Consider the following 27,373-nt stretch of genomic DNA (forward strand, 5'->3'; position numbering starts at 1 on the left):
AGGATGGGGGCAGAGGGTGGGGGTGGCCCCTTTTCTGAGATCCTGAGTGTGAGTGATACATAAAGCACACAAGTGACTGTGGACATCTTATCCAAGGCAAACAGCACCATAGACAGATCTACTGCAAGTCAAGACAGAGCACATTCAAGTCTCTCTTCAACTTTGCATAGGGAATCTTCTCTACGAGGACAAAACATACACACGCACACACCTCCGCGGGAGAACTCCGATAGAGACGTGCCTTCAGTCTCTGAGTGGTGGTGTCACACACTGGCATACCGACACACACACAGACACACAAACACAAACACAGCCGTGTACATACACACACACACACACACACACACACACACATAGACACACGCGCGCACACACACTCAAAGGGAGCAAACAGTCTTTCTCTCTCTCTCTCTCCCTCTCTCCCTCTCTCTCTCTCTCTCTCTTGCTCACCCACTCTCCCTCTCCCTCCCATCCTCACACACATACACACCACTCCAGTATATCAGCTAGCGACTAGTGGAGCGCCAGAGGGGAGTGCAGAGATGAATGTGAAGACCCTGACGTTGGTGGTTCTGCTGCTGTTGTCTCTGCTGTGTTCAGCCAGTGCTGGTGAGTACAGGGAGCAAGGGACTGACACTCCCAGCCTCCCCCTGTTTGTTCTTCTCTCTGCGGTTAGCCTTGAACACAGCTAGGCAGCTGTAGTTGATCAGTTACTCAGCATGGTTAGCCTTCCGTGGCTCCGGGAAAAAAAGACAAGCAGCACCTGTCTGTATGGTGTAGTCTACCGCACTGCACTGCAGAGGTTGTCTTCTGTTTTTGTTGTGGCTTTTTATTGACTGAAGTTTACATTGGCTATTTGTGATTTGGTTTGAGTTAAGCTAGAGGAAGCCTGGGACGGAGAGTTTGCAATGGCAAATGTGTGTGTGTGTGTGTGTGCGTGAGGGGTGTTTATGGATGATAACGTCTAATTCACTGTGTCACATGCTGTACCATACTGTATAGGAGACGGATATTTATGGATGGCTGGGTTTGGTGAGATTTACCACTGTGAGATACATGATTACGTGATGTTATGGAATATGCCGTGCAATGTTAGCTATAGCAGCTGGTTGTATAATTCATTCAGCCTGGCCAAAATGTTTCTGTTCCAAACATCCAGTGCATTCAGAGCATTCGCATATGCTGTGTGTCAGTAAATGTTGACTCCAGTTAATGAACAGAGACAATGCCATGTTTCTCTTAGTTGCCGTTCCTTTGGCAATATTAAGAATATATTTTGAAATGAAAAGCTTATGTGCTCTGATAGAGATACATTCCTTTTGATAATTCTGATGCATGGTCTTTATGCGTAGACAATGTGTTTACCAATGCTGCATGTTTATTTTATCTGATGTATTTAATTAGATGTGAAGAGTTTCTGTAGAGCTTCTATTTTATTAGACAAATGTCTGAGCTTGTTCTCTACACAGTCGTATACACAAGTCTCAGAGCTGTGACAGGGACTTGATCAGGTGACCCCATGAGCAGTCTGCAGATGTGGTGCAGGTAGCAGGAGAGTGTTAAAAAAAACAACAGAGAAGCTTTGTAAATTTCCAAAAAAGACTGACACCAATCTACGAACAACTGTTGGGAAGCATGTGTGTGTGTGTGTGTGTGTGTGTGAGAGAGAGAGAGAGAGAGAGAGAGGGAGAGAGAGAGAGAAAAAGAAGAAGAAGAGGAAGAAGAAGAAGAAGAAGAAGAAGAAGAAGAAGAAGAAGTGAGTGAGTGAGTGAGTATGTTTGGGCAGGATTCTGGTCTCAAACTGTGTATCAAACTGTGAAGTACTGAACACCCCCACATACACACACGCGCACACACATGCACACAGACATTCACGCACGCACACATGCACACACACACACGCACGCACACGCACACACACACACACACACACACACCACGATGACCGCGATTCCAAACACATTCATAACGGCGACGTGCTTCTATTTTTGTCCACGCACGAGTAAATGGGAAGCAATTACCGAGCATTACGGTCAGTGTCGTCTTTCATTCCCTGCGTTTGCCATCAATCGAGGCGGCTCCATGCCTCAGTCAGACGCTGCTAAGAAGGGCTGGATCTGCGGTGATAATACGCAGTCTTAGCGACGTGTTCCAGGTCATTCATTCCTCTCACCGACTGCAGGTTTCCTAGCCTGGTCGTATTAGCTCCAGTGACCGAGCACTGAGCTGCGGGTAGGGACAGCGGGTATCTCTCTCTCGGAGTGCGTTGCGCGCTGTAAAGTGTTGGAAATGGCCTCGATGTGTAGGCAACGGGTGTGAACGCTTTCATCTTCAGACAAACGCTTTTTCCAGTTCACTGGGAGTTTGCCGGGAATTGCAATCTATTTCAGTCGCGCGCGCGTGTGTGTGTATTTGTGCGTGTGTGTGCGTGTGTATTTGTGCGTGTGTGTGCGGAGGCTGAAGCACTGGTTCTTGCAAACAGAAAGAGGGTGTGGACGTAGATTAGAACTCGCCGTGCAACAGGCGACAGCATCTTCATTCTCCGTTGCCTCAGGCAAGCATTTAGTGCCACAGAGCAGAACGGTTGTGGCCTTGGAAATCTCATCCTCTGCATACCTCAATTTACGTGTCTTGTAATGTGCTGCTCTTTTAGAATTGATAAATCCCCCTGACACGAGACATTCATAATTCATTGTGAAAGCAATCTGTCTTCCCCTCTTATTGCTGTTACGTGTGGTATGTAAACAAGACATATTGTGGAAGCAGATTAGTCACTCAGGTCTGTTAACCTGCCTGAGTTATATCAGAAACGCATCTTTCACAGTCACGGAATCGGGGATAAATCCCTTAACACATTCTGTGGAAACACAAAGCTGAAAAATAACAAGCACACACACGCAAAACACACATACAAAGCTTCCGAGATGTATAATTTTAGCCGACTGGTTTTATCTGTCCATCCTGAACGCAGTTGAACAGGTGAGAGGGACGGAGATCAGATCTTTGGCATTATCTCTGAGAACTCATCTGCGTGCGAAGGGCCAATTTCACGCCAGCTGTCAGCAATGCTATTATTCAGTATTAAACTTTGATGTATTGTGGAGCCTGCCTCTCACATGGGTCCATAGCACTCACCAGACCCAGCCAAGCGTTCTGGGTCACCAACAACCATGGAAGGGCCTGTTCAATGAATACTGCTCTCATTAAGAAATCCAGCGACACACAAAATATTTCCTTTCAGAATAAAGGGAACAAAGGCCAGGATATTATGTTAAACAACATCAGTGGTCCTGTATCAACAGCATACAGGAAGCATTAAATTATAACTCTATTTTTTTTTAACTCTTCGACCTAATGTAAAGAAGGTGTTTGTGCCCAGGGCCACAGAGAATGCAAAAATATCCAAACTTTTCCAGATGTTCAGCAATAACAGAATTATAGGCAACGAACACTGTTGTGGAGGAAGCAGGAGTGATCCAGACGTTTATTATAGTATTATTTTGAGGCACTGGGGGGTTTTTTGGCAGACAAACCTTCAAGCTCCTGAACACACATGTGCGCGCGCACACACACACACACACAAATTCTATTTCAGTAAGTACAATTAGAATGTTCTTTATGGTATTTTGCCCACTTACCTGCAGTCACCTAAGAAACAAAACCTGTAGAACCAAAGATGGATGCATCTATGACATTTGAACTGTTCACATACTCTGAGGCTCACTTGATTGTACCTGGGTTGTATTGCATCACAGGAGCACACTCATGTCAGCAAAGCAGGCAGGTAAACAACTGGTTCATTAGTTCACTTTACTAACATCAGCCACTTACTATGCCCAGCTGTGTGGTCTCTGTGTGTAGTCTTCACCAAGAGAGAATTACTGTATGATTAGCTACATCCTCCCATTGTGAATCGGAGCATTCATGACCCAAAGTTTATCTGTTTAATTCCCATGATTTTGTTTTTGTTTGGTTCGAGAATTAAAATTTCATTCATTTCTCAAAAGGACTGAATTACAACAACTGTACCCAGCCTTTTAGCAGATAAAAAGAAAATGTAAAGATGATGGAAGATTCTGGAGGTATATTATAACTCACTAGGGTTAGGATATAAAGGGTAACCTTGGAGAAATGCAATTCAGGTCCCGTTTGAATAAATCAGTTCACCTGGACTCTCTAAGCTTAACGGATACAGAGGGGAAAATATTTACAGAGAGAGTTGCAAACATAAGAGGTATGGTGAATGAAGGACACAGAGGGCAGATGCAGGCATGCACGCACAGGCTCTGTGAGTGCAAAAAGGGTCTGGTAGGCTTTCAGATGTCATGAAGAACACATACCACTAAAATATTTAAAAAAGCCTCTAAAACTTCACAGCAGGTGGTCATGCTTGCCTTTCTAAATTTGCAGGTGGATGTATACAGAGTGTATAACAAGCTCTGGGCTGTAGTAAAACATACAGTCTTTGAATGGAATGCCTTCTGCCTGTTCTCTCTCATGGCCACCTTTCTTCATCTGGCCCCAGACCCACCTCTCTCCTGCAACTCCTGCACACAGTGTAGAACCTGAAAGCCCGGCAGCAATCACCTTAAACAGAGTCCCCCTCCTCTTTTGCTGAACATCAGAGCTTGTATCGTTTCTTAACACACCATCCAAATCTCCCTCTCTGTTTGACAGCTTAATTAAAGCCAGATATTCCAAACGCCTGACTGAATCTACTGGGACCCAATGTTTACATGATTTATGGCCCCCTTTTCAAACTTTTAAGTGTTACATTTATTGTGGTTGCTGATCTGATAGGATCAGAGTGGACATTTTTATGAACAGCAAGTCAAACTGTTGCATAAATATTTTAGGTCTTGGAATAAATGTGCTTTAATTATTTTCATGGTCAATTTGGAAAAAAAAAAACACGGAATGAGAAAATACTACTCTGACACAGAAGTCTTGCCACTGATATCTGTGCCTATATTTACATTTGAGTGACAACATTCTGTTTTAATGTGCTTTTATATTGTGCCGTGCCAGACATTTCATTTCAAACTTCTCAAAACATGAGGAACATTTACTGAGATATCATATCATGTTAAACACGGTAGATGCCGGAGAGTTTTGAGGCAAACATAGCAATCTATCTCATTGATCACATGTAAGAGCTCAGAGTTGGACAATCCATTTAGTCCTTTTAAAAGAAGTGAGCAGCTGCCATGCATTAGTGGACACTGTGAGAGTTGAGGGGTTTTAATGTGAACTCTTGAAAATGGATCGGACATGAGATGCTTTGTAGGGTTTGGGAACACTTATTAACGCCTCCACCGGGAGCAGGCATAATTCCCAGCCCTGGGCTACAGGATATCCGTGTATTGCTGATGCCTTTTTCTCGCCAAAATGTCGAGTACAACAAACATAAATCCACATTTCATTTCTTCTCTTATCCCCTTTGAGTGGACAATGAAGAGCGATAAACTCTTATTTTCTGTGTTTGTGTAAATTCCAAGATGACTGAGAACATCTGATCTGAAATCTTCATTAAATGTAACAGTGCGAAAGTGAATATCTGGCACATTTATTCAGAATCAGTGGTAAAATTACTTATTTAATATTACGGCATGGCATTATAGATGCTTCTGGTATAATTTCATTAAGTATTCATCTCAGAAAATTACTTACAGCTAGACTGATTACTAATTTATACCAAATGATAAAAGCTATTGTCCCTACAAGATCAGTGAGTGTAAATATTAAAATGGCTGTCATAATGTGAATAAATAGAAATTTCTGATTCTCGCAGAGGCTCCCAGATCTGGACAATTCAGGAAAGACTCTCTCTTTGGTTCCTTAGAGTGTGTACATAGTCTGTTTGTACAAGTTACAAAAAGAAATTACAAATGGAATTCATAAACATGTATCCAGTTCAGGTAAACAGTTTACGCAGAGGATTGCAGAGTGCTACATTTAGTCTTACTGGAGTTATACACACTAGTTAACATGCCTACACACAAAATGGTGTGTGACCTCCCTAAAATGACCTTGCCTGTGTTTTCACTGTTGACCCAAACCAGACTGTGAAAATAAGGGCAAACATTTTCAGGCAAGACTTGTTAACTCCCACAGTTTATTTTAATTTATGAAAATGAAGATAGCACTGCTTGTCTTGTAAATGTCAACTTATAGAACTGATTTACAAGCTTAGAAATGGGTCAGGTTAGCATCTTTAATGCTGTTACAATTGAAATCTACGGACTCAGATAGATTCATCTGCCACAAATAAACATTTGTTCACCATGCATGTCTTTGGACCAGCATATCCAAGCCTTTTGGGTAGCTGACACTTTACTGAACTCTGAGGACAGGGCAGAATGCCCATAGGAGGGGAACTGCTGCTGACCCTTGGCAACAGCTTCACCCATTTTCCTTTAAAGAGATGGAGTACATGGGGACTCACAGCTGAGCTCTGCCTCGCCACAATAGCAGAAGGGAGGATGCTGTTCTCATCTGATTACTGCGGCCATGGAAACGGGCCGTTGGAGGATCCCTCTTGCCTTGCCATGCTGTCTCTCCAGAGATTAGCACTCTGGATGAGAACGCGCACCTCCCAGACGATTTACCAGTTTGCTGAGTTTGAGCACACCATTGCTGACTGGTAGAATATTCAGGTTCTCTAGAGCTAACCCCCCCCCCCCCCCCCCAAGCCTACCCTCCCAGTCAAATCCTCTTTGAGACAGCATGTTGCCTGCTTGGCCCAGTCCTTGAAACCAGTTCAAGAGAAATCTCACTTAAGATGCTTTGCGTGATCTGCCTTCTGGTTTCCTCGTATTTAACAGCCCGACCTGTGGTAACCTCTACCCGCTTGTCACCCCTGCCATTCAGAGCAATGGAAGTGAGAGAGAGTCTCAGTCAGGTACTCAGGGCACTGCCTCATTAACAAGCCCGACGGCAACAGCAGTGCTTTGAACACGCTCTCCTCTGATCATTCCAAACCAGGCCATTTCTCACCTCATCATTAAAGGAAAACCCTAATTTGGGTCGTGTGTACTTCCCTTGCATGCCTGCATGCCATCCGTGGGTGTCAAAAGAGATCAGAGAACAGAGTAGTGACAAGGAGTTACAACTCTTTATCATAGAACAAGGGTTTTTTTTTTTCTTTTTCTTTTTTTTTTTTTTGTTTAAATCTATCATAGAGCCTTAAGTTCAAAGTTCAGTGTTTGAGAGAGATTTAAGACAAGTCTGTGCTAGAGGAACTTTTCATGTACTTTCCCTTCCTTTGTTGAGTCTCAGTACATACAAAGCCAGCTTTCATTCCCCCCTTTTCTTGCCCAGCACTATCACAACGGCACAATGCTGCATATCAAATAGGGCCCGGCTTCACAGAAATACGCTCGCTCTGGTCACAACAAACAGCCCCCTTGGGTAACACTGAAACCTCAGGGCCAGGAGGTAAAAGGGTTAAAAAATGCTGCCTCACAAACACTCATCATGTATGCAGGGCGCGTGCACTGAAATTTGTAAACGGGGGAAACCTGATCCATTCCTACTGACAATGTTATTCTTTTTCCTCCTAACTGAATGCCTTTCACGGCTGCTGCCATGGAAACATGGACTGAAAGTCTGCTGGATATTGGTACCAGTTACTGCCAAGGCCCTGAGTTACTGGTAGCCATGCGATAAGCTGAGCTCTGACTGCCAACTCAAGAAAGGCAAAAATATTTCTGAGTAAATGCTGTGGATTTCAGACGAGACAACACAAGATGAGCTTGTGTTGTCTCCTCCCCTTCATTTCCATATTCACTCGCAGTAAACAGAAAGGCAGCATATGTATTGTTAGCATGGCGCGTGTGGCATAATACAATAGACAGCTAAGTCTGGTGGTGAGTCAAGCTAACGTTTTATGGCTGGTTAGATATTCATAATTAATTAACCAACTCGTGGTTATTCTAGCAATGTTTTTCCAGTCAGGTAGACTGAGCTAGTTAAATAGCATCCTGAGGGAGCATTTGTGGAAGTGGGCCAATGTATGTGTAGGACCAGGAAATATTTAGATAAAGTTCCTCCGGTTTTAGTGAATGAAGCTCTACAGGGACATGACAGGATTTCGCCTCTGACGTCCCACTGACTGCTATGGTTACATGCTTAAGGGAATCCACATTTCCGCTTAAACACACACGCACAGCTGCCATGAATAGCACACATAGTCTTGGGCTTAGGGAGCGTACACTCAGGACTACACACAGTCACTCACAATGTAAGGAAATGTGTAAATGTGAGTGGAGTAACAGTGGTTGATCAAATAAATCACATTTTCATTTTTCGGTGTCACAAACTTCACTAACTCACTCAGAGTACACCAGCATGGAGCTGTAGTGAACAAAGTAATAATCTCTTTCTCTCTTTTTCTCGTACACACGTGCACGCACACATAGACACACACTTTATCCTGCTCTTTCTCTTTCTGTCTCTGCTTCCCGCTCGACAGGGGTCTTTCTCTCATATGCTAACTGCGGCATCTGCCTCGGGCATTTGACGTTATGAAAAAGGAAAGATGGGAAAATAAACCGATAGAGCTCATTATCGCATCCTCTCACCTTTGACCCGAGGCGCTTTGCTGGTGCCAAGATCAATTACGCTGCCTGGCTGCAGCCTCCCTATAAGAGGTGCACATGCCGTAGACTCACACTGTGTGCACTGCAGATACAGGCTTAGTTAGGCAACCAGACTACATCACTAGCTGTAACACTAGCTCTATGCAGCTTCTCTCCTCTCCCCTTGCCATGGTTACTGCCTCAGACAGTTCCAGGCTTGAGCTGTCATTCCCACCCCATGACAGATGCTTGTTTACACACCAAGGGCATCTGATGCATCCTATTTGCAGGTTGACGGTACGGAGAGATGGAGAGTGAGATGCAGATATGGACATATGGGAGATATTAAAGGAGGGGAAAGAAAGGTAAATGTTATGGTGAGAATGAAGGAAAGAAAGATGATGGATCGAAAGGTAACATTAGCTCATTGTTTCCTCAAGGCATGACAAAAATCAATCAATAATATTGCTCTCGATTTCATAAGTATACTAATCAAGCAACACAGTTTCAATATACAAACGAGAGCATCCAGTTAAATAGCTTATCGATCCATTATAATTCACCAAAAATGATGCAGTGAGACAGGGCTGCAGGTAGTGAATCAGACATACTCTGCTTTTGGAGTCGTGAGTAACATTCATTAAGCAAGATACTTCATCACGCTGTTTTTTGCGGAAAATGTGTCATTTCAGTACTGCTGGAATAATCTCCAATATCTTATAAGTGGAGTAGTGGACAGCAGATTAATTTTACTTGCACAACTATTTTAGTCTCAGGTTGCAGTGTGTCTGTCAGGTACATTACTGTTTCACAGTCCATTCCTACAGGAGCTATTTCACCAAACATTTTCCTTTTTCACATTGACGACACGCCCAATTTTTCTCAACAGCTGATAATCAAGCCTTTGATTAGATGGGCCAGTGCCAGTTCAGTACATCAGATACTGGAGAAATGCTGTGTAATTATGAAGTGGGAAACCACAGTCAAAGCTCTTATTCGAATACACATCAAACCACAAAGACAAGTCATAACTCATGATATCCAATCTGTCTCTGTCTCAAACAACAACAACTCAGAGATATACAAGTTTACTGGCTGAGGGACAGCTGGGAGGGTTTTTTTCATCAGAGACAGGGTAGCAAAGAGACTACGTTGTCTAGAGCAAGGCACAGAGAGAGAGAGAGAGAGAGAGAGAGAGAGAGAGAGACATGAAAAAGCCAACATAATAGATAGCACCTGAGGAGGATGGTGGAAGAGGTGTGGAGGAATGAGATAGCAGCGCTTGGCTATCCATCACCAGCTTGGAGAAAAGCCAGTATTTGACGTGAGGGCTGAGCCACTCCCATGGTGCCATCCTCAGCAACGCTCTAGAAGTGACTGCAGTCTTCCAGCATTCCCAAAATTCCAGCTTTATTAAACTTTAAGCAGGGAATTACGGGCCAGCAGACCAAGCGGTCGTGTTTGGGTGGGATCACATCAAAGCTGTCTTCAGGGTCAGATGTCTTTAGATAAGCGTGCTGGTTATCATGAGAAGTATCTTGCAGAATATTGGTTCCTGCCTTGTTTGTCATTATGCAGTAAACCAAACGGGTATTATGTCAGCTGGAATGAGGTACACTATCGCCAGCATCAGTTACAATTCAATAAGATCACAGACTGCTTTTGTTTTTGCTCTGGACTTGATACATAAAAAGCGAATTAGGGGATGACCATATCATGATGCACAATCAATGACACTACATCCACTGTTATTGCGCCTGTCACTCTGCAGTCCTGATGGAACACAAAAAGATTCTGTTCCCAGTCCGCTTAGGTTACTTAAAGTGCTATTTAGCTTGAACAACAGCCAAGAGCTGTAGAGTAGGTCAATGGAAGTGACTTTGATGCCTTAAAATTGATTTCTTTCATTCGCACACTCACTCACTCATTCATTCACTCGGTCGCTCACTCACTCATTCACTCACTCACTCACCCACCATGATTCAGTTTCCTTCAACACGAGGCGTTAATTCATAAATTCCAGTTTTACCGCTCTCTGCATGAAGCTTATTTTTAGTAGCTTTCATTACACCTCTCCTTCCCAATCCGTGACCACCCGGAGTAGTCCAAGATTGTTTTAGGAGATGCGCTCCTCTCAAAAACCAAAAAGGAACAGAGTGTCGGATGACAGGCTAGCTATGACAGGGAACATCTAAATTGTCTCATTACAGAGCTGGGGTTATGACAAGTAGAAGAGCGATGGTGATGTGTGCTGTGTTCAGCTCTTCCTCGACCAGGTGTAATTACAGCCTCACCATCCTTCCTGTCTTCCTGACTGGCTGCTTGATGCACTGCCCGTGCATTGAGTGTTTGGCTCCGCAGAGACAGCCCAGCTCTCTCTCCTGTCATGTTGTGGGACTCATTCAACAGAGTGATGGCTGCACTGAGAGGCTATGAAATACTAGATTGGGCTGGACTTCTGGTCTCTCTAATGCCACTCAGGCGAGAGTTTGAGGGGCCAGTCACAAAGGAGCAAATCATCTGTCTTCTACTTCTCTAAACCTACTCACACTTAGAGATTTTTTTTTTCTCATACATGTTGAACCCCCCCAGATTAGAAAGAAATGAGTTGAATGCAGACAGAATGTCTAAACTTCCTTCATTCATTCTGTATCTGGTACAATAACAAGAGGATAATGGTGGGATTAGAGCGCCTGGGGGAAAGATGGGTTTAAGGGTTTTTTTTTTTTTTCCCTTTTCATGAGATGCTGAAATATGCAATGGAGCCTTTCCATGGCACAAATGAATCAACCCACTGTTCTGCTGCAAACGTGTAATGTGCTGCTTAAAGACGATTAGTAGAAAAGTACAACTTGAGTTGTCAGGAATTTGCAAAATATAGATTGAAAACACTTAAGCTGTAAGAGCAGACGTGAAATTCAGCACTGGAAACTCAGTCAGGTTCACTGGTCAGTCCACGTGGTCGAATGTCAACACGCTGTGCTCGTAGTTATTAAATATAAAGTAAAACTCCCGTATCGAGCAATAATATATTTCATTATGTTGAATACAAATATTTCCCACCATTCCTTTAACATAAGTATCCACAGTTAGAGTATTTGTGTATTTAGCATTCTGTTCAGGGTAAATGCAGCACCGAATTAATTTGACTTGTTATCAGGAACGGGGAGAGAAAGTCTGAGAGCTCTTGTCAGAAAATCTACTACCAGCGGTCCTGATGTTTGCAAGTTCATTAATTAGCTTGAGAGTCTTACATCTCTGTCTCAACAAAGCACTCAGGTCCAGCACCACTGGATTTCAAAAGCAATTATGAAAAGTAAGCCTGTGCTGTGGTAGATTTTTTTTTTTTATATAAAGGGTTTGTGAAGCTGAAAATTTACAAAATACAAAAGTCCTGGGCAAATATGTGGCATTGCCGTATTTGGCAGTCCTTTTGTTTCACGGTACGTTGTATTGTTCTCGGCTGTATTTTGAGCAAGGCTCGGTCATCTCGGAGTAGTGTATTCAGGGAAAAGGAGACTGGTCTTCTGAGACTTATTAAAACAGGTTGCGGGTCACTCTCAAGAATGGGGGTTGGAATGTCTTGACAGAATGTGAGTGATGTCACTCAGTTTCTTGACAGGAAAAGGTTAATGGGATTCTGTGTTGACTTTCTAAGAGAAGATATTTGTTTAGCTCTCAGTGAAAGATTCCTTTTTTAAGAGCTGAGGGAGGCATTTGAGTCGAGGAGGGGGGCTTAAGACAAGTTTTAGGTTGTGACAAAGACAGACACGAAAGTTAAAAGCGAAGGGACAGGCAAAACAAGATGAATTTATGGAGGAGAGGAAAAACAATGGACTAAGTGCAGTGAACTAAAAGAGCTTTTCTGATATATGGGGTAGAGAATTCATTTGAGGGGAGTGGCCTAAATTTTGCATGATACTGGTGAGCCAAGAGACACGACTGATGATTAGACTGAGTAAATTTTTACAAGCTTGTCATCTGTTTTGATTAATTGAGATTACAGAGATTACAAACTATGGTCCTTCTCGGTTCATTTTTTTTATACTATGGCACAGTAACTTTCCACTGGGAGACAATCAATTTCTGTGATTTAATGTAGCTAAGCAGATGTCAAACAAGTTGATGCAGAAATTGAGTAAAAATAAACACCCCTGGTTAGATATCATGAGGCCACTGAGGATACTGTGCAAAACTCAGGGAATATTATTCTCCTTGACTGATTTCTTTGATTTTGTTACAGGGTTAAAGGTTGTGTAGACAGAGATGTGGACCAAATGTGGAGTATGCAAGCAGCTTAAAAGATCTGCCCACTCTTATTGACGGATGACTGAAAACATCTGGGCTACATACACATACACACACACACACACACACACACACACATGCAAATACTGTATATACTTTTGGCAAGCTGCTCTTTGGTATGCTTGCATCAAACAGTCAGTCAGTGATATTAGCAGTTCAGAACTGTATGTGTCAAACATCTGTGACTTAGCATAAAGTGACAGAGGACATGAAACATAGGAGGCTGAGTTTCCTCCTGCACTTAACACACATCTGTTCTCCTCAGCTCCTCTGAGATGACACACTGAAATATACAGCAGGATTGAGAGAAAGAGATCAGACACACACACACACACACACACACACACACACACACACTATACATGAACGTTATTTTCAAATTCGACTTTGTTCTAAGATTGATTTTTCACCATGTAGGGTGAGTGTCCATTTCTTACGCAGGGGATATGAGTGAACATGATGATGAGTGACACTGGCAAGGAGAGAGGGTGCAATCTAATTAGTACATTGTTTATCTGGAGCAAAAGTAAGCCTGTGATTTTGTTAACGAGTGTTTACTAGTCAAGCTTCTAACACCTCTCTCCCTCCTTCTTTCCCTCCCCATTTCACTAGGTCCCATGGCCTCCACCGAGCATAGCAAGGAGGTGGAGGAGGTGGGAAGCATGCGGACTCCTGTTCGGCAGAGCCCGGGCAGAGCCGGCCGGAGCCAACGACCCTCCGGCTGGAGGAGGAGACGTCCTCGACCCCGCCTCTCCCACAAGGGGCCCATGCCGTTCTAGAGCAAGGTCAGTACTAGAACTAGATGACTACCTCATAATGCTGCACTTTGATACCCTTTACCTCTGTTAAAGCTTTCTCTTGGCAAATTCATTCATATAGTCATGCAGGTTTTATTACTTTATCGGGAACCAAGAAGAGGACACCTAATTTAAACTGGCTGTTGAAAGGATCTGATTGAAGAATGGGATTTTTCTTTTATATCCCTTAAGTGGAAGATAAAAGTAATAATGTGTGTGATGCTGATCTAACAATAGACAAACGTTGGAATTTCCCTGGAGCAAATATCTAATTTTGATATGAATGAAACTGTACTATTTCACTCTTCTGAGGTTCAGAACAGGGGATCAGCTTCAGTTTTTGCTGCTGTATCTCACAGCTTGTGGATAAACATGTGTAGCCTGGCGTAAAGGAATCTATAATTGACAGCAGATCTTCCCCATCCCATTCTCATTCATTTCAGCATAAATCATAGAGGTTATTAAAAACACATCCTGATGAGATTATTGGACCACAGGCAGCAGGTCTCATTTAAAATCAGTAACTGCCTGTGAAAAGCAAAACTCATTATGTTGCATTTTAGGGGAGTGTTTTAAGACAGAGAAACATTAATTACCTGACTCATCTTTGCTCATGAAAAGATTTCCTTTATGTGGTTGAAGTCAATTAAAAGTGTTTACTAGATCCAATATGAAGTGGATTTGTGTTTCTCACCAATTCCTCTTCATCTCATTTTTCACATGGGAATGCTGGACTTGAAGTCTGGGCAAACAAGAGCCTTAAGGGACATTTTCTTTGAGAGATCTATTTTTTTCATCTTGTAAGCTGTGAAAATATTGTATTTTCATCTTATGTCCGTGAGGTCTCCAAGACGTTCTGAGAATTGCAGCTCGAACAATGTATATAAAACATAGGAGAAGACAAAAGAACATCTACAGTGCCTAAACGGATCTATTGAATGTGTTTAGCCATGATTAGTCAGGTTTCCACATTTCATACAACACTGCTAGTGATGTAGTCAAAAGCTCTCAAGGACTTTATAGGTTTTGAATAAATTTAACTAAGTCTGTGTATTATGGAGGGAGCTCATAAACCTACTGACACCTTTCTCACAAACGGCATATGGAACGGCACAGCTCCACAGGGCACAATACCACTGCAGGAGGTGCTAAGTCCTCAACGCCAACCTGCAGAGTTTTGTTGTAAATTAACACCATATGAGAGGTAGCCTTTCAGTGTAAAGACATACAGGTCACCCCTTAACAGCATAGTTAATCGCTCTTAACGGCACAAGGGATGGGAGCCGAAAAAAGGCGACAAAGCCACAATCCCCGACGTCCACCACAGTTTTACAATCTACAGCGAATTACGGTTAGCTTTTGTTTTGCTCATTTCTTTATCTGGGAATCTCTCTGGGAATACATTTTCTATTCACATGACTTGAGGGCCAAACTCAGGAGCAGCGCGACAGAATCAAACACAATGTGAAGGGCCCCGGCCCACTCACATGACGACATAGGACTTCAGAAGTTCAATGGCCAGCCTGGCCAATAAAATGTGAGGCATTCTCTCTGTGCGTTGGGCAGTAAATGCTTGTTTTCAGCCGTCAGAATGCTGGCGGTACAAAGAGGGGAAACTGCAGGAAGTTGTGTAGCTCTATTAAAGGGAACGGCTCACTGACTCACAATGTGGGCTCAACAAACAGCACTTCAACCCAAAACAAGACGAAGATTTCTCTTTCGCCCGGACTCTTTCTCTCCGGCTCTTCTCATGCCTTTGCTGAGTGCAAGGGTCACTTCATTCAGCACTTTCACCCCACGTCTCACACAGACACGGCTGGATGAGCCAGTGCGCCACACCTGACCAGCATGCCAATCAAGCTTATAGCTCTGTTCGCCATGTCAGAGTTCGTAGCCGTGCTCTGAGTGCTCTAAAGAAGAGAGCCTGTCGTCAGCTTGACAGTAAATAACTTACTCTATACGGTCTGTATGGAGCGTGTGACATGTTCTTGCATTTTTAATATGATTAGGTTTGAACCAAGCCCAAAAAGATGTCTTTGCATATTGTTTTTAAAAAACTCAACTCAACTTACGGTTTCCATCCTCAGCAGAGACTGCGCTATTGCCACATTCTCTGCTCTGTTTTAAGTTGTCCCGTCAGCATGAAAAGAGAACTTGCCTGCAAATGAAAAAGGTAATCAAATGCATAGCAAAGATCAAATTGGATATTTTTCGTTTGGACACCCACATTCTTACAGTCATGTCAACTCACAGTTCATAATTCACTCATTGTGATTTTAACATATTGAGTGATGGATAATACCCTCCACACTGCTCTCCCAGGGAAAGGAAATATGAACTATACAGTAAAACACTCACTCCATCTCCTGGAGCTCTGCGGTGAGTTTCTGGCACAGGTCTGGTCAGTGTACAACATGTCCAATTGTGCTTCTTGTGAGAACTTCAGCCCCACACTTCATCATCTCACACCTCCACTGAGGCAGCAGTCTGGCTGTGAGAATTTACTCTTTACAAGAGCTGATAAGCACTGGGGAACCAACCCAGAGAACAGAGCTACAGGGGACACACGTCAACTTTAAAACCCTCATCCGAAGCATAGCCTCACTCGTTTCTTCTTCTCTGTGATTTTTTACCGATGAGCGGCATAGCATGAACAACCTCATGAAGCAGCTGGAAAAGGGTATTATTCCACGCTGGAGAATACGATCCAGCATCCCAGATGAATTTCAAATTTTGAGTTTTGAGTGGACGCCAAAAAAAAAAGTTCTTTTGTTCTGCATGATGGATAAGTCATAATTGGACACATACTCAAACTAATGAGCAATGGGAGGAGTGGAGCTACTCGTGGCTGTCTATCCCCCAGACCACCTTATCTTCCCAAATACAATAACAAATAAATTAAAGTAACTTTCTCTCTCATCACCTCCCTGCTCCAGTAGGCAGAAGGAGAGTCATACCTTTTTTTTTGCACTGAGAGATTTGAAGGCTGTGAAAGGGAACAAGGACATCACAAGCTCAAACAGTTCTTTATGGGATCCAGATGCCTAACCACACCAGAGGAGCAGCCAAGGGAGTCAGTACTTCCTTCCAGGCTGTCCTCTAGCCAGTGAAGCACTGCAGAGCAATAGGAGAGATTGTTGCATTGTTTGCCATAGGGTCGAACAGTTTATTAGGAACTAAGTAAGAGGAGCAATTTCCTGAGACTGTATTTCCTTTGATTTTTTTTTGTTGTTGTTGTTGTTGTTGTTCTGATAATGTGCGCCTGCTGGAGTCGGTGGTCGGTTTGTACATCCCAGGGAGGACAAAGACGTAATGCAACTAGGGATCATAAAACATGAGCAGACATGAGGAAATAACAGTACACAAGCAAGTACATGTAGATATGAATCTGAGCCTTGAGCTTCAATGTTACACCACTGCTGAAATATGTTTAGTCATACCAAAGAACTTCAGAGATGACTCTTATCAATGAGTGAGAGCTGTTGTCATTGAACAAAGCTTAGTGAGAGCCCTAGTCTCCAACAGAACAATGGAACATTAAGGCAGAGAAAGGATGACAGAATGATTTCATTGTCTCATTCATATAAACAAGCCGAACGCTTAAAGGGTATAACAGGATAAACATGTAATCTTCCGCTCTAAAAAAAGGATAATTGTTTCACCACATGAATAAAACGGAGATTTGTTTGTTTTTGCTCTTCAGTGAACTGGATTCGTGTCTTTGTGTTTGATTACCGTCTCGTTTTTTGATTTTATTTTTCAACAGTCTTTGATATATTCGCATTTACATAAGGAAAATAGCTGATTTTCTTCTTTAGAAGCTTGCCACATGGATGTTTGGATGTTCGTGTCTCTGCTTCTTTCAATTAAATGAATGAAAATAAACAGTAAAGACAATGAGTAATGAATTTAATATGTCTTTCCACTTTTCTGATTTTTTTTTTTTTCTTTTTCTGCAGGCACTGCTTATAGCGCCCTCCCCCAGGTTCTGATTTCTGTGCTCTTCCTTTGCCTTGGGGGGCCTTGCAACACAGGGCCTATGCTAGCCCAGCCTGAAGAGTGATGTCCATAGCACCTGCTGGTTCTTCAAGCAACTCTTCTTCTGTCCACAAAAAAACCAGGACAAGCCACTCACCCTCAGCTCTACGAAGAAACGCAGGCCAGGAATGGGGTTTGGGGAGGTGTTGAGCCCAAGCTACCAGATTCTGTATCTCTCTCTCTCTCTCTCTCTTTATTGATCTATTCCACTCTCTCATTCACTCTGTCTCTCTCTCTCTCTCTCTTTCTCTCCCAGTGGTTCTGTCATTTGCTTTCTAGAGCCCTTTCATTGCCGTCCCCCCATTGCCACACATTTTGCATGACGTGTGAGCTCTGAGGAGTCTGGTTCAGACAGTCTTAGTCCAAAAGCATCAGTTATTTCTCTGAGGTGTGTTTGTTCCATTCTCTCCAGTGTAACGGTGACCACAGCCCTTTGTGTAATTGCTGTGTGGACTATTGATGATGGTTATGAGGGAAAGCAATGGCAGAAAAATCAATTGTAAAAAAAAAAAAAAAAAAAAAAAAATCACCACCCGATATTTCTACATTACAGTCACCACTTCAGATCACCAACATGTAACAAAAGCTATTTTTTTCACCTGTCCGCTGAGGAAAAAAAAAAAAAAAGAAAACAATCAGATTGTTGAGTTGGTAATAGATACATGATTACTGTTTCATTCAGCCATCATTGTTAATTACAGTCTACTACGGCTTTTTTTTTTTTTTTGTCCCCCTAATTTGAGTACATGTGTACTCACACGTTTTGCTTTAAACTTCACTACTGTTCATTGAAAGATTGTGCAATCCAAAGCCTATTACTTACTGACTGGCCCCAGTGACACTACTTATACTCTTGTTGTAAGTAGTGAGCTCCAGCCCCATGATGACTTAATGGGATCTGGACTGCCCAGTCTTTAGCCCTCACTTCCTCCCCCACAATGCACTGCTGTTAGCAGCAGCTCTTCACGACTGTTAACTGCCCGGGGTGGCCAGGCATACCGGCAGACCACCTCTCCTTTTAATGAAGTGCCAAATAGTTATCTACTCCACAATGCTGCCAGGAGAGAAAGAAGGAAAACATGTTACCTCTTATTTTGAGTCTCAAAACACCCGTGCGTACACATGTATGCATCACGACACATTTATTTTGACATCCGACGCAAAGGCGATGGTAGCACAGAGAGAACAGTTTGAAGAAATTTTAGACCAAAAAAAACCTTTCAAAGCAGATATTTGTGAATCTCTCAGTTCAAGTATGTTATTCCCGTCAGTAGTGCACTCTTCTCTGATTGTTCCGATGGAGGTCAGATAAACCCAGTGACCGATATTGTCGATTAGCGGACAGGAAGATTTGCCTTTACTTCACATCATACTGGAATTTATGAACTTTTAATTTTTGTTCATAATTTTTTTTTTTTTCATTTCATTTTTTCTCAGGGTGCTTTACCAGAACAGTCTATATTTTGTGCATTTATTTAAGAAACACACACATGTATCTACTATATAAATATATATATATATATATATATATATACCTACATATATATATATACATACATACATACATATATATATATATACTTATATATATGTATATATATATATATGCATACACACACACACACACACACACACACACACGTATTTCCCGGACCACATGTGCACCACTATAGCTTACGTATCCAGCTTTAGTCCTTGAGAACTGTCCATGCTATCCTTTTGTTGGGGGAGCAGTTGCCTTTTAGCATGAGTTTCCTCAGCACAGGTGGCCATGGCTTTGATCAGTATGGTCATTAAATCCCAGGGCTAATCTATCTCAGATGGGCCTTGCTCGCTGGAAGCAAAGCTCAAGCCAGAACCCTTTAGTGTCTGAGCTCATTGTTCTATTGGTTTAGATGGTTGCCACACCTACTTTCCTCTCCCCAATCAGTTGATTCACTATAACCAGGAAACACGCAGCAAAACAAGACATGTCGAATAGGCACATTTCGCACACGTTCATTTAATCACCAAAGGCAGTGAGGTCTGTTATTTCTTATTTCCTTTGCTTTTGAGTCTGTTTATGACAGTAATGCAAAGAGTTTATGAGGCTCTTACGAGACTGTTACCCAACACCCTACACATATGGCTATGATGGTCAGTCGAACAGCACAGTTGTTTTTTTTAATGACTTTTTAGTGTCTCTCTCTCTCTCTCTCTGTCTCTCTCTCTCTCTCTGTCTCTCTCTCTCTCTCTTTCTGTTCCCCTCTCTCCCCTGACTGCCATTTCTCTCTCTGAAATTGGAACAGATCACGGCTGTGTACTCTGCAGCACCAATGCCTCACAGCAGGAGAAACTCTTAATAAGAGAGAGTGCCTCAAAAAATCACAGTGGTGAAACACCCAGCCAAGCTCACCTTGATTAAAAATGTATTAAATCTTAGGGGCACTGTGAATACTAATAATTTCAGTCGCACCATTATTATTTCATACCCTCTCAGACAGAGATGTAGTTTTCATTAACGCTCCTTTTGAATCGAGACAGCTCTAAGCAGCATATCTCATGCATTAGCAGAGTAGGTTCTAGAGCTGACAAACTGCTTTCCCCATCCCTAAGGTTTGGGGTGCTGACTTACAGTAGACTGGATCAAATACAAAACAAAACAAAACTAAACAAAAAAAAAAACCAAACGAACAAAAGTTTAAAATCAATATTTTTCTGTCCGGGACATTACTGTTGAGGTGCAGAATGACGCCTGTATCCGCACTGTTATTCATGAATGTATCTTCTTCATCTGCACCAGCCTAGCTACCCTTCCAGGGAGGAGAAAGGAGCTGTGTTTTCGCACAATGCGAGATCTGAGACTGAGAGAAACTACCCCTATCACTGCAACAACACCCTCAGTAAAGGGTTATCAGACAGAGCCACCATCCAAAGATGACTAAAAAAAAAACAAACAAAAAAACCCAAAGCCTCCGATGTATCAGAGACCCCTATCAATCTTCTAGAGATCCAGCCCCCCCCATCCCTCTCTCTCTCTTTCTCTCTCACTCTCTCCCTCTCTCTCTCTGTACGGGCACGCAAGGCTGCACTTTTGCAATTCCATTTTGCTGCTGGAAAGATAAGTCCTGAAAACAAGTCTCTTGGCATGTAATGGTTTTCCAGTGTGTTGTGACAATTTCTGTTTTATTTCTCAACTGATTCTTGTCTAGCTGGTTGTCCAAAGCTTACTTTGAATACAGTGTGGAAAAAAAAAAAAACCTGTATTTTTTATTTTTGCGTGGTCGGTCGTTTAACAGTACAGAAAAGAGTCTGCAGCACAGTATGCTGTGGACACATGAAAGCTCTCACGCCTCCTTTTTCAGCAGAATGCAGCCCGCAATTCCTTGCAGCACATCAGGTTAATGGGGCTTGTGGCGTCAAAAGGACAAGTGCGTCCAGACTCTGAACTGAAATGGTAAACCAATACATTGTACTCAGAAAACCAAAACCATTTTCTTAATGGTTTTCCTTGCTAAGCCCACAAAGAAGAAATCCTTTCCATTCTCCTCTTTGCAATTTCACCCCCTTGTGAAATCACAGAGCCTGAGTAATGTTCCTATGCACTTGTAAGCATGTTTGCTGGCTTGTTCTTAGACATGGTATTTTTTTTTTTTTTTTTTGTGTTTAGTTCCTTTACACTCAAGAAACGTGCACTTGGCTGGGCATGTGTGAGGGGCAGAGATTAGGTTAAGAAAACGTATACAATGAAATGAGATGAGAGTAGAAGCAAGTGAAAAATAGGTTAAGGATAAAGACCATACGGTTGTTAAGGTTTGGGTATCTGTGGATTTCTTATTGAAGTGGCTGTAGACATACAAAGATCTTAGGGTCAATCAAACGTAGTGTTTTTGTTTCTTTTTTATCCCTCAAGTTAACCCTTTTTTTTCCCTTTTTTTTTTGCTCTGCTCTTTGCCACTATCGCATTGTTAGACAACACTAGTCTGTCCTTTGACCCCAGGAAAGAAAAAGCAAGCAGGCAGCATGCAGCACGTTTGATTGCTTGCCTCAGACAAGCCTGTCAAAGTGCATATGCAATGCAGCAACCGAAGGATCAAGTAGCTGAAATCCAATCCTACACATTCACACATATCCTCTAGCAGAGCAATCAACAGGATAACTAGATTTGATCTCCCAAGGGCATAGGACTGAGAATGATCTGTCATTACCCTACCGCTTCAAATGAGACTTCACACCCAGAATAAAACAAGCCCTCTGCAACACTGTCATACTCAACACCTACATGACCAGGTTATCTGGCATACAAACCCATCCAGAGTAGTTTTAGAAGACCTCCACAAACGTCCATAGGTAGACCAGCCATTTTCCACAGTATTAGGTCACATGCAAAGTACCATAAAGACAGTGTATTGTTCATCCTGCTCAATCCTGTTGAAGGTGTGTGCTCATGTAACTCACCAGGCCAAATGTACAGTCTCTGTCTCTGTTTTGATGTTCAACTGGGCAAAAATAAAATGAATAAGTAAATGAATAAAAACAAGTGTATCAGAAATGGTTGAATACTGTGTACATATTTGAACTTTGGTTTCTAATTTATAAAAGATAAGCTTTAGCTCTTGGAGTACTTATTTTATTTTTCCTTTCATGCGTAGCTTTGTGTTTTTATTTTCTATTTCTGTAAAGTGTGTAAATATATCTTTATGATAATAAGTAATATTAAAAAATCTTATTTTAAGAGATCAGCGTGCAAGTGTCCTTCTTGTGAGGGAGGGGGAAAATGGTGTGCATTATCACGGACAGACAGAGATTAAGGTAACGATAACAATCAATTAAAGATCAGCTAATAAGGTCGCCGATATCTACAGATGGTGGAATGGTTTCAGTAGAGTGAACATCCCAGAAGTCGTTACCCTAAAATGTGATTTCCGTCACTTGACACCTCAAAGGTGACTGATGCCTGTACATTCTGTACTGTTCACCCAGCACATCAGCCGTTACTGTCGCGTAACTGCCGAGAAGAGTCATCGTGTTCAAGATCCATCATATTTGCATTTTCACCAGCCAGGCAGCACAGAGATACAAGGCAGCCTCCCTGATTTGATAAGAGTTGTGAAATAGTAACATAGAACTTTTTTTTATATAACATAGAACAATTGTTCAAAATAGAATTGTTCACATTACAGTAAATGTGCTTTTCATTTTATTCTCTTCCCGTTTTCCTAAATTAAGATTGTGGGCATACAAGGAATCATTTCCAAGGTTACTGGTTTGAGTCATTTGGCATAATTAATGATTACCATCAAGAATTAAACCATCTGGAGAAATGGAAAATATATCTTGATTTTGTGGTATTTTTTTTTTCAACAGTCTATCTTGGTTACAAGCACTAAAAAGAAAATTCTTTGATTTGTGAAAAAGACATGAGACAGCGGGAGACAGCGGGAGAGAGAGAGAGAGAGAGAGAGAGAGAGAGACAGAGAGAGAGAGAAAGAAAGAGAGATAGAAAAGGTGAGCAAGAAGTCGAAATGAGAAAACTGAAGCCCTCACTCTGCAGACCCCGGTGGGACAACTCTGGGAAGTGTCTGCTTAGCATACATGGTTGACACGGCATGACAGGCGAGAGGGTGCCCCACTGAGCCAGCGCACCCCAATCCAGAGAGGTTATGTCATCAAACCTGGGTCAGCTGTATAATTGGACCAAGGTCACTGAGGTGATATGGAGCGTGACAATGAGGCTCTAGAGTTACAGTGCAGACCTGGCCACAGAGACAGCACAGAGGCAGTAACACAACCTCAGATGGCTCCCTTAAAAGCCTAGGGTTCAGCGAAAAGGGACAGCACCACTCTGCTCATTTTCAATGCCAGAACGTGTATCAGTGTCTCGTAATCAAAGTGCATAAATGACACATGCTGTCAGCTGTGGCTGTGTAAAGCGTCTGAAGCAGGAATAAGACAAGTAAGGTGCATTGCTGGGTAGTAATGTGTGTCAGACAGAAAGTGGCTTGCTTTCATGTGGTTCTCTCAATTATTGATAATGCTCTGACGGCGAGAGAGAGAGAGGGCGAGAGTGAGAGAGAGAGAGAGAGTGAGAGAGAGAGGGGGAAAATATTGTGAAGCATGGGGAGGCTTTTACAGCTGAGACGTCAAAGCCACAACTAGAGGAGAAACATCTGGACTGCCCTTGGCACCAAGTTACGGAATCACTTCTGTCACATCATAAAACTCTTTATAGCTGTTGGCTGGTCTAGAATGCCACCAACAAGGACTTGAAAACCATGTATGGGTGATTATCTCTCTCAAGTTTTTCATAGTAGTCACGTCTGACTAATCCGATGTGATCCGACGATCTTTTCAAGCAACGCGTAGCGGATCTGACCAAGTGTTGTCAAATCAGTGTCAATTTCAAATGTCAAAACTCCAGAAAAATAACATCACGCACAATTAACTCTGTTACGGACTCTCAGCGGTGCCAGTTGGACTCTTGCATTGAAGGTGGGGGGTGGGGGTTGGGGGGGTGGTGATGGGCAGAAATGAAGTGGAAGGAAAACACTGGGGATTGCAAACAGAGCCTGGAGCTAGGTAAGAAGCTAGAACAACAGTGAGCCTAATGCACCTCAGCTGTGTTAACAGTGGCAGGGCTGGAGAAGGGATGGATCACTGACTTGGTCATAAAAACAAGGCCAGCACAAACATAGCACATGGGGAGGGTGAGGGGGGGGGGGTTGTCATTGGGGACTGGTGTGGAGAGTGGCTGTGACAAGGTTTTTTTTTTTGTTTTTTTTTTTTGCTATGAGGGGTGACTTCTGACTACTTCTGGCTACTTCTGGAACCTTCTGGCTCCATGGCCTTAATCAGGGCGGTGGTTTCTTCAAACTGTCCCATGGGACGTCCAAGAGTGATGGAGCACCACAGGAATATGTGTATGTGAGCATGCGAAGGGTGCCAGTGTTTTGAGCTTATCCTTGAACTCATTTCCCTCATCAGTGAGCCAAAAACCATCCCGCAGGATTAAAGTCCACAGAGAAGCGTTCAGTCACATTAGGCCTTTCTGGCAGAGTGGGAACAAAGCGAGCGCACCGACGCATACCTAAACGCACTCAGGGTCATACCTTTCCCATCAGTCTATTCTTACACAGTTAAGATGGTCGCAGGAAGGAAAGTCACCTTTTACTGGACTATCACAAACATAAACATGTTTTGGGGACAGGAGGATGTTTCCAGCGTTTTTTTTTTTTTCTTCTTTTTTTTCCCTTTCTGACTTTACTGTTTCGCTGGATGACTGAGACTTGGTGAAAGGGTTTAGTATCCAGGGACGTCGTGTTGGGGGGAAATGCAAGCGCTGTTGCGATCTTTATGGTTGCATTTCTGGCAGTAAACATGAGTCCCCCATGGGAATCCAGTGACATTGTAAAATGGAAGAAGGCCTTGCTTAGGACACTCATTTTAAAAAGACACAGTTGTTGCTTTTTTTTTTGTTTTCTTTTTCTTCAGCAAGGGGAACTTTTATTGAATTATTCGCTGTTGCTATTGGAGCTGTGTCGCGTAAATGTTCCCCTTTTGACAACACTATAGCTTTAACAGCGTAACACGTAAATCCATTAAAACAACATTTAAGGTGTCGGGCTCTCCTTCAGGCCCACGGTAAATGTCTAAATGTTCCTTAGTTCATGTAAATGCCTCACTTTATGTCACACAGAGCACATAGGAAGCAGATTACAAGGGTGTCGCCCAAGGGGGAAGGTTATCGGCGGACTGCACCACAGAGATTACCTGATAGTGAACAATGTGCCCTCCTGATCCAAAAAAAAAGACCTCTGATGAATTCCATTTAAGGTTGTTCAGGCGTAGCCCCTTGGAAAATATTTAAAGAAACAATTTGCTGCTGATCACAGAAGGCTTGTTGTGTTATTATCTGGTCAGGGCAGTTAGGAGGCCACGCTGTTGAGGCCCTTGCAGGAAGTGCTGCATTCTGTGTGCTGCCGAGCAGGCAGGCAGGCGTTAACGGCCCGGATTGCGTCCCAGCAGACAGACTGCTGCACGAGTCACTACCCTCGAGGTATTCTCCTAATCTTTCAAGTGGCAAATTAATCTTCTTTCCTCTCTTTAGGAGAAGAATGGAAGTTTTTGTCTGAGCCTACCAGAGTTTACAATGTTCACCGATCAGCTTTACAAACATTACCGGGAATGGAGTTGTAGGGGCATAGCTGGCAGTCAGCTGTCTCTATACAGTTCTGTTGTCTCAATGCTTTTCTTCTTTTGCCAGAGGTCACTAATAGACTGCAAGGACAGATCTGATTGAGGATATGTGGGTAGCTTCATGCAACAATACTGGGCTTGTACTGAATGGGCAATTGAGGAAAAAACATCCCCTTGCATTCCACATGTCAACTTCCTTTACCAATGTTTGTTTTTATTTAAATATTTTCCCATTACAACCAACACAACAATGAAATGGCAATTGTATACAATAGTATTATTACCGTCTTCCTCTGAATTTTTCCCCATTTTAAAAATAGAAAAATAGAGGCTGAATAACTGTGCTTGGAGTGAATACAAAGGCGGTTGAACTAAAGACAATGATACGGTGACACAGGCTGACCTGTAATTGGCAGGAGCTGGAGACCAGAGCCCTGCTATTGGCTGCCATTCAGGGCCTGTGGCCGTAGAGGATGGGAACCATCATGAAATTGCACAGGATGAGAAAATCACTGTCAGATGGCCTGTGCGCCAGTCTAAAAGCCAGACATTTCAACAAAGGAATCAAGACCTTTACCAAACACAAGAGATGTCAAGACAAGGTTAAGCTGCAAATTTCTTGTAGCCTAATAGACAGATGTCAGCTAAAAGATACATTACATTACAGTGAGGTGAATGAGAGACAGATTTGTGCTGTTGTACAGAGTTTTACATAAGAGCATGTAGCACACTGAATACATTAGCCTAAAGCACTTTAAAGGAAAGATTGCTTGGGTTGTTGTAATGGTTGGAAATCGGAACGCGTGGAGCTTCATTCATGCATCGAGACAGGCCCAGACTGGCCTTATGAATATTACACAGCTCATAAATGCATTAGTGTAGGGAAATGAAGATGTTCCCAAGTGAAAAAAAAGACATTTTTTGGGAGACGTCCAGGCATCTCTAATCTGCCAGTGTGGATTAGATGAACCCCTCTTAAAATTGTAATAGCTGATTTCCTAAATCACTGCCAATGCTCCACAGTTTAACAAGCTTTTGCAGACGATTGCGATGATGTCTTGTCGTACCCATCCGGCGCTTCCTGATGTCTTAATGCAGGTCAACTCCCCAAGGCTTGGCTAAGGAGCTGAAAAAAAAGAGAAAGAAAAAAAAAAAAAAGAGGAGGAAAACAAAGAGGGAAAAGAGAAGGGAGATGGCAAAGCATGCGTGTCTATCCATCTCTTTCCTCTCCCTCTCTCTGTCCCTCTCCCTTATCTTTTAGCACCAGCAGCTGAGCACCAAACAGACACAGCCACCTCCAAACCAAGCCAAGCGTGTTGGCTTGGTTTATACCAGACATGGAGAAGAGGAGAGAGAAACGTGGCTACCCCTCTGTGTGAGGCTGAAAGGAGTTAAGTAAGAGGGAGAAGCTGACCTGTAGTCTCTGTATTCACGGGCTCTGACAGCCTCACATACAGTATATCAGTCAGTACGCAA

General features: G+C 42.7%; 1 protein-coding gene across 1 annotated transcript; it reads left to right on the plus strand.

Annotated features, from left to right (window-relative positions):
* The first annotated feature begins 439 nt into the window (after positions 1-439).
* apln (apelin) lies at positions 440-19,218 on the plus strand. The gene is made up of 3 exons (XM_030766558.1): positions 440-609; positions 13,500-13,672; positions 17,644-19,218. The coding sequence occupies exons 1-2, from the start codon at positions 543-545 to the stop codon at positions 13,664-13,666; spliced, it is 234 nt and encodes a 77-aa protein (XP_030622418.1). The 5' UTR covers positions 440-542; the 3' UTR covers positions 13,667-13,672; positions 17,644-19,218.
* Positions 19,219-27,373: the final 8,155 nt, after the last annotated feature.

Source organism: Chanos chanos, chromosome 2, assembly GCF_902362185.1.
Source record: "Chanos chanos chromosome 2, fChaCha1.1, whole genome shotgun sequence".
In the NCBI taxonomy this organism is placed as follows: Eukaryota; Metazoa; Chordata; class Actinopteri; order Gonorynchiformes; family Chanidae; genus Chanos; species Chanos chanos.

Excerpts from the sequence above, each read along its gene's own strand:
- apln (XM_030766558.1), top strand. The coding sequence starts at position 543 with ATGAATGTGAAGACCCTGACGTTGGTGGTTCTGCTGCTGTTGTCTCTG. Across the intron at positions 610-13,499 it reads GCTGTGTTCAGCCAGTGCTG|GTCCCATGGCCTCCACCGAG; the intron begins GTGAGTACAGGG and ends CCATTTCACTAG.